The 7,512-nt window shown below is 32.6% G+C and overlaps 1 protein-coding gene and 1 long non-coding RNA gene across 2 annotated transcripts; both read right to left on the reverse strand.

The window, feature by feature from the left end:
* Positions 1-3,544: 3,544 nt before the first annotated feature.
* LOC112528766 (60S ribosomal protein L39-2-like) lies at positions 3,545-3,859 on the reverse strand. Its single transcript, XM_025139839.1, has 2 exons — positions 3,762-3,859; positions 3,545-3,682 (listed from the first exon to the last, which is right to left on the reverse strand). Exons 1-2 carry the CDS (start codon positions 3,845-3,847, stop codon positions 3,634-3,636), a joined length of 135 nt encoding a protein of 44 aa, XP_024995607.1. The 5' UTR covers positions 3,848-3,859; the 3' UTR covers positions 3,545-3,633.
* Positions 3,860-6,744: 2,885 nt separating this feature from the next.
* Positions 6,745-7,448, reverse strand: LOC112528302. Its single transcript, XR_003070806.1, has 2 exons — positions 7,283-7,448; positions 6,745-7,146 (listed from the first exon to the last, which is right to left on the reverse strand). It is a non-coding gene; the product is annotated as an uncharacterized LOC112528302 (long non-coding RNA).
* Between the last annotated feature and the right edge of the window lie 64 nt (positions 7,449-7,512).

The raw sequence follows: 7,512 nt of genomic DNA on the forward strand, positions 1-7,512 counted from the left end.
CTGAAGTCCAAAATCTGAATCGGTCAAATTAATGTAAAAATATAAAAGATAAATAGTTTTTTACAAAAGTATAAAAGATAAATGGTTTTTACTAAAAATCTCTTTCAACCCCCAAAATAAGAACCATTTGATAGAAGGCGAATTAAGATTAAGAGGTATTAAGGGATACGTTTACCACTTAAAATTTCAGAGGACATTTACAGCTTTTAAACTCTTATTTTAGAAATAAAACAAACGCCCTTAATATTCAAACGTCTGAATGAATCAGACTTCAGAGGTATTAAGAAGTAATTTTGAAAAAACAAACAAGCCCTTAGCCACTTACAAAAGTTACAGTCATCCAAGCTTATGTATAATTATCTAAAAACAAACAAGCCCTTAGACACTATCAATCAACGACTTCAATTTCTCTGACTCCAATATTTCATTAGCTTTGAGTATGTTCATGTTATCTGTTATTAAAAAACAGACGTTAGACTCATTGCAGTGTTGGATTAGTAGGAATCTGAAAATATTAGCTTGTTAACGTATACTTGTGTTTGTTAGTAGACGTTAATATGATTTTTTTTAATTATTATAATTTTTTCAGGTTTAACAGTTGGGTTCGGTTTGATAGAGACCTAAACCATAATTGACTCCATTTTCATTGACTTGTACCAAAGTTAGTCTATTTTTCAGATCGGGTTCAACGGGTTGATAGTTTGATCGGTTTTTTGAACACCCCAACTTTCGACTAGATTTTTAGCTTCCAATTAGTTTGTTAGTCCCAAATTTTAACAATGGGTGATTTAAACATGGCAATTATTCTTCATATGGGCCTGGTTGAGAATTCTTTTAAGCCCAAAAGATATTGAATCATGGGCTTTTTTCCTAATGGGCCTATTTTTAATAACGGGTCTTAACACATGGCCTTAATTAGCCATTAGGCTTTAACATATGTGCTTATTTATCCAATATTATGGGGGTATTTAACTAATGTGCCTTTATCGTTTTTTATGTTAACATGAATGAGTTAAAACTTTGGAAAAATACATCAAAACAGGATCTTATACGTAGGGATGAGTTCAAATGAAAATCTAGTTTCGTTTATGAACCGGGAGACAAAGAAGAGCGTGACACATATTTCCTCCGTCCATAGGTTATTCATCATAAACAATGATGAATATGTATTATTCATCATGGATAATGAATCTATTTAATATAGATCATGAATAATCAAGGAATAGTTCTTGAACTTCATCTTCATTATTCATATCGAATGTGGACGCTGGGGACACATGTCGTGCTCTCCTTTGTCCCCCGCTTCACAACCAAAAATCACTTTAAACAATTGAACTTTTCTCTCTCTCTCTCTCTCTCTCTATATATATATATATATATATATATATAGACTTGGGATCATGTGAGACCAGCCTGTTTTCGTGAGACCCGTGAGACCAACATTTTACACTTGAAACTTCACAGCAAAAATGCTGTGAAGGTGACTTTTTAAAACCTTCACAGTGTTTTTGCTGTGAAGGTTTGACTTTTTAAAACCTTCACAGTGTTTTTGCTGTGAAGGTTCGACTTTTTAAAACCTTCACAGTGTTTTTGCTGTGAAGTTTACGTGTAAAAATGTGGTCTCACGGGTCTCACGAAAACAGGTTGGTCTCACGTGAACCCAACCCTATATATATATATATATATATATAAGCTTATGGGTTGTTTGTTTACCTCTAATAGTTTCATTAAGAGACAACATCTGAATCGTTAAGAGGTGAATCTTGTTTTGACAAAAAAAAAGTCTGCTTCTTAATAGTTTAAAAACCCTCTGAATGATTTTGTATCCTAGGCCTTCCTTAACTATTCTAATTACATTGTAAACCATTATCAAACATTTATATTTCATTTTACACTATATCATGAGAGTCTCTTAATCATTCTGACCACTTAATCATCTAGCACCAAACCATTCAGCAACTAGCAAACAACCCCTTAATCATTTGAGAAGTTTGAAAAAAGTGAGACCCATGAGATCCATTTTAGTCCACTCATTTAAGATTACTAGAACGGTACTCACGCAATGCAGCAAGATAAATCTCGATCTTAATGTTTGGTTTTTATTTTGTGTCTATCGATATAATACGATTTTATTTTGTTTTAAGAAAGCGATAATGTTTTTATTTTTGAATGAAATATAAATTTGAAGATAGAATAAACACTTGAAAAAAAATTGATATTAGTATCAAATTAACTATTTAACAGTTCTCGTTTTTTTGGTATAACTTTTGTAATTCAATTTTTTATTATAATTTAGTTTATATTTAATAACAAAATAGTTTATTTTTGATTTAATAATATAATTTTTTTAGAAAAATAATAATAAATATTCTACAATAATTCAATGATTATCTTATTTATATTTTAGATTTTCTATATTTAAAATGAATGTTTAATATGTATTTGACTACGTTTATCTGTAATTAGTTACACGAATTTAAAAATTAAGCTTTAATAAATTACACTTATATAAAATTACCTGTAATCTTGAATTTTAAGTAATATGCATCGATAAACAGTACTTCACGCATAAAAAAGGTTTTTAAGAGGTTTTGTCAAATGTTTTATAATATACTATACATAGATTAACCTAGTAAATTACACCAATCAACTTTGTGGTGTGCAAAAACTCAACCAATTGTCATAGTTTAGAATTACATCAAACATTATATTCTTTACAACATCCGTCGATTACCCAAAACAAACATGAGGTAAATTGAGGGCCATTTTGGTCATATTTTCTTTTATTTGATATATAAATAAGTGTACAAATAAAGAATTACGTACAAGTGAATAGAACATCTCAAAATTGAAAAACAAAAACAAACCCACACCTTTCCTACGCCCACTCATTAGACGTATCTCATCACTATAAATAGCCTTTCAATATGCTATGCTTATAAGGTAACCTATTGTAAATAAGTTAGTTTTTTGTTGCCATTCATGATGACCAAAGTTCCGAGCCAACATAAATCAGAGAGATGCTAACAAAGTAAAAGAGCGGTCTAGGTCCCATAGCAAACCTCAATCAACATCGTGGATTTTGAACAGATAAACGACACTTAACCGGTAACCAATAGCAAAGCAAACAACCACTTAGATTTGCAGGAGAACAAATTTCATAACTCTACATTACTACGTATGACAAAAACATGGCAGAGGGGGTGATAAGAGCATGGTAGAGATGAAACCTTCGAAACAACAAAGATGGACCCCTAAACCAAGACCAAATCAAGCCAAATACCACAATTCTAAGAACAAGGTATCATCAGACAACATCGTGACTACAACGCCACAACCATAGAAAAATTAGCCAATCACCACACCGCTCATAAAGTTCCTTGCTAAAAACATTCAACTTGAGATACTAATTTGTAACCTAAACTTGTAGAAGCCGAAACAGATTCCAATTGTGGTTTCTCATTAAGGATTCAAAAATTCATAGAAGGTAAGCTAAAAACAAATATGCCAATAAGCACGGGTATTATCAAAATCCCAAATAAAGTAAAACTTAAGTGCATCTCTTTTTAAGCTAGTAATGAAAATAAGAAAATTTCAACTCTGTTGAATAAGACAAACCGCAAATATAACACCTCAAAATCCAAGCTTGGTTCTACGCCAGTGTCTATGCTTGGCATTGTACCTGGACAAATTAAAATTATGTCAGCAGAGACCTAAAAAAAGAAACCAAAAACACACCCAACTCTAATAATAGTTTTGACCTGATTTTGTTACCAGTCGTCATACGAATCCAATTGGGAATGGGCATGTTCTGACTCATCTTCTTAGCAAGCTTCTTCTTGATCATGAACGTCTTGTGTGACGGTTGTACACAATAAACATGTTCAAAGCAAGAGATTAACCACTTTTTGAATAATTCCAGATGAATTTCAATTTAAAACAATGTCTATTCCATACAATCTATAAACCATCATAGATATATACCTTCATCAGTGCAATAAGGCTTTCAAAATGGACATTCAAACCATCAAGATCGATAAATGAAAGTGAACTGAGGTGAGATATGGTAAACCAAAGAACTAAGCATGCTCACCTTATCAAGGTTGGGGATCATGTTCCAAAACCATATATCAAACCATAAGCACATGAAATTTGATCCAAAGAATTAAGCACGATCACACATATAAGGGATGAGAATCATGTTTCAAAACAAACACCATTTGCACATGCAATTTGATCCAAAGAACTAAGCATGGTTAGGATTTCGGGGGTAAGGATCGTGTTTTCGAACCACAAATCAACACATGTAGATGTCACGACCTAAAACAAGGTTTCAACAATCTACAATTTTTCATTATCATAAACGAATCTAAAGAATATCCAAAAAGTTTATGTTCCCAATCACAGCTTTGAAGATCTTATATGAAACAATTTTGTTAACTTGCATCCAATCAAAAGCCATTATACGTCCAAAAAGCTATTTAAAAACACCTTCTATATCCTCAAACAAACTCGCTTCGTAGGACGGAATTAGTAAAATAATGTAACTCGACTGTGAGCATATGGATTTAGCAATTAATCACTTAAAAACCTAAAAGAACCAATCACGAACTACAAAATTCTCAAAATCCATATCAGCTTCAGCGATTAATCAATTTTATGAACCACAATATGTGAATTTTCAAAGCCAAATAGCCCTCTGACTCATTCTAAGAGAACAACTACATTTAGGGTTTGTAATTCGTAGGAAAAAAATCTAACATTGAACAAAATGAACAGAGATAGATTACCATGGCGGAGATCCTGAATTCTCCCACTTGTTCCTTCTCTAGTGCTCAGATGGCAAAGGACGATCACGCCTTGGCTTGGCTTGGTTCGGCTATGGGTTTAGTGTTTTGTAGTATCAAATTTAGCGCTCACTTTGGAGTTTGTTTGGATAATGATTAAAGCCCGATTAATAGTTGATGCAAAAATATTTATCAATCTATTTGTTAAAGCATTTGACTAAATTATTTAAGTTTATTTTTTTAAGTGTATTCTATTAAACATAGACCATTTTAGATCTAATGTAGTGTTTAACACAATATTTGATTTAAAATATCTCACATAAATGGGGAAAAAAAATCCTTGATTCCCTATTTGGGATTCTTCTTCTCCATTGAGGACGAGGATGGGGATGTGATCATATTCCCTATCGAGGAAGGACGTTTGGCAGTAAAGTTAGAAAATCTTAAGGTGTGGACTCACCTGATAGAAAAATATGAACGATTTAAATAACGGAAAATCCAATATTTTAAAATGGTTATTTCGTATCCCCCCTTTTCTTTTCGTAGGATTTTGCTTACTATACCTGATGCCAAAAATCGAAATTCTTGATCAATGGAGGAACAATATCACCATTTGGGGACGGGGATAGGGATTGTGGTCCCCGCCCCATCCTTATGCCTTTACCAAGCCTAGTATTATACACACACGAAGTTAATGGATGAATCCCAATTAGTCTCGATCAATATCGATGGGTTCTCGGTTAGTCCTAATTGGTCTTGACCAGTCCGGTTGGGTTCTCGCTCAGTCTTGATAGGTTCTCGATTGATCTCAATGGGTTCCCGATATGTCTTGATATAAGTTAAAAGTTGCAGGTTATGGGTTTACACAGCCAAACAATAATAAATCTGTTGATAGGTTCTCGTTTGATCTCGATAGAAAATGGAGGTGGTAGGTTATGGTTTTACACATACAAACACACACCAATTCAATGGATGGATTCTCAATTACTTATGTTGGTTTTTTTATCAGCCTCAATGGATGTTGGATAATGGTGATGAAGAACATGGTTCCAGGTTACGGACGTTTAGCGTTGAAGAAAGTGTTTTTGGGTTATAGACTTATGGTGTTGAATAAGGTGATTCCAGTTACGTGTTTACGATGTCGAGCTACCGTATACACTTAAAGGTACATGAACATTCATAATGAATATTACACAGATATACCAAATTATGTAAAAAAAATAGTTAAAACGAAGAAAAAAAACTATATCAACATGGATGTCATATCGAAAAAAATGAAATGCTCGTTTTTTATTTATTTGTTTGATTAAAATATTTGTAAAGGATAAGAAGGGATCTCCACCCTTGGATCAATCTTAATAGAAGATCAATAGTAATGAGATGCACCAGAATAATTTTCATGAGAAGAACAATTTATGGGATGAGGGTGAGATTAAAAATGATCAAGAGTCCAAATCCCTTCTTACGCTTCTCATCTTATCTACTATTATTATACGATCCTTCGTCTATATATATATACACACACACACACACACACATATATATATATATATATATATATATATATATATATATAGGACGGTGATCAAATGACAACCACAAAAAGGTTGATAATCGTGAGAACTGATCTAAGCCTTAATTTGGTTTTGATCCTATGATTTTAATTATAAGTTGTTTTTAATTAGAAAAAAGCAATAACGTCATTTTGGTAACACAAATTCATCGGATGAAACATATGGAGATTTCACCGAATGAAACACATATTCGCCATGTCATTTCACTCCATGAAATAAACCAAAATTTTCATAAATATGTTTTTTCACCTCATTAAATCCAAACATAATGTTAACATATATGTTACTTCATCACATGAAAAATCCAACACAATTTTCATCCATAATCTATTTCACCAAAATCAAGCATAATTTCCGTTTATATATTATTTCACCTCATGAAATCAAACTAAGTTCCCGTTGATATGTTATTTCACCTTATGAAATCAAACACAAATTATATGTGTTTCATAAGGTGAATTATTCACATAACCATCGCCATCGGAATCCACCGATTTTATCATATCCGTACAATCTTCAATGGTGCACCTCTCTCCTAACTGACTCAAGATCTGGTGCAACTCCTTCGCTGAAATCAATCCATTTTTGTTCAGATTGTAAAGCTCGAACACATCTTGAAAGACTTTCGTCGGTGAACTCTTTGATGCACTTGTCCAGAGACGCAACAAACCCAAAAATCTCCAAACAGAAGCCAAATCAAAGGTTCCGCTTATAAGAATTACTTCATCAGGAATCAGTCCTCTTGAAGTTGTCTTCTTTCGAACGCATCTTGGGAACCAAAAATACTCCAGCAAGAAAAGCAAAAAACCATAAACAAACCAAATTCATATCTAAATCAAAGCAAACCTTGAAAAATGGATGAGATTCAATTGTGTATTTTATTCGACCGTTGTCGATCAATTAATGGAAGTACATTAATACCTCAATGGAATCCAGAAAGAAAGAGATTTGTTCTTCTATAGGCGATACATCCGTAGATATGGAGAGAAAGTATGTGTGTATGTGTTGTGTGTGCACAAAGAGTAATCCAAATGATTCCAATTAGGGCTTGTAAATTCCCTTTGTGTTCTACCACCCAAGATCTTAGCTCTCGTATCTATATATATATATATATATATATATATATATATATATATATATATACTAGAAGC

This window comes from Cynara cardunculus (assembly GCF_001531365.2).
Source record: "Cynara cardunculus var. scolymus isolate 2C chromosome LG 15, CcrdV1, whole genome shotgun sequence".
In the NCBI taxonomy this organism is placed as follows: domain Eukaryota; kingdom Viridiplantae; phylum Streptophyta; class Magnoliopsida; order Asterales; family Asteraceae; genus Cynara; species Cynara cardunculus.

Excerpts from the sequence above, each read along its gene's own strand:
- LOC112528766 (XM_025139839.1), bottom strand. The coding sequence starts at position 3,847 with ATGATCAAGAAGAAGCTTGCTAAGAAGATGAGTCAGAACATGCCCATT. Across the intron at positions 3,683-3,761 it reads ACGACTGGTAACAAAATCAG|GTACAATGCCAAGCATAGAC; the intron begins GTCAAAACTATT and ends TAATTTGTCCAG.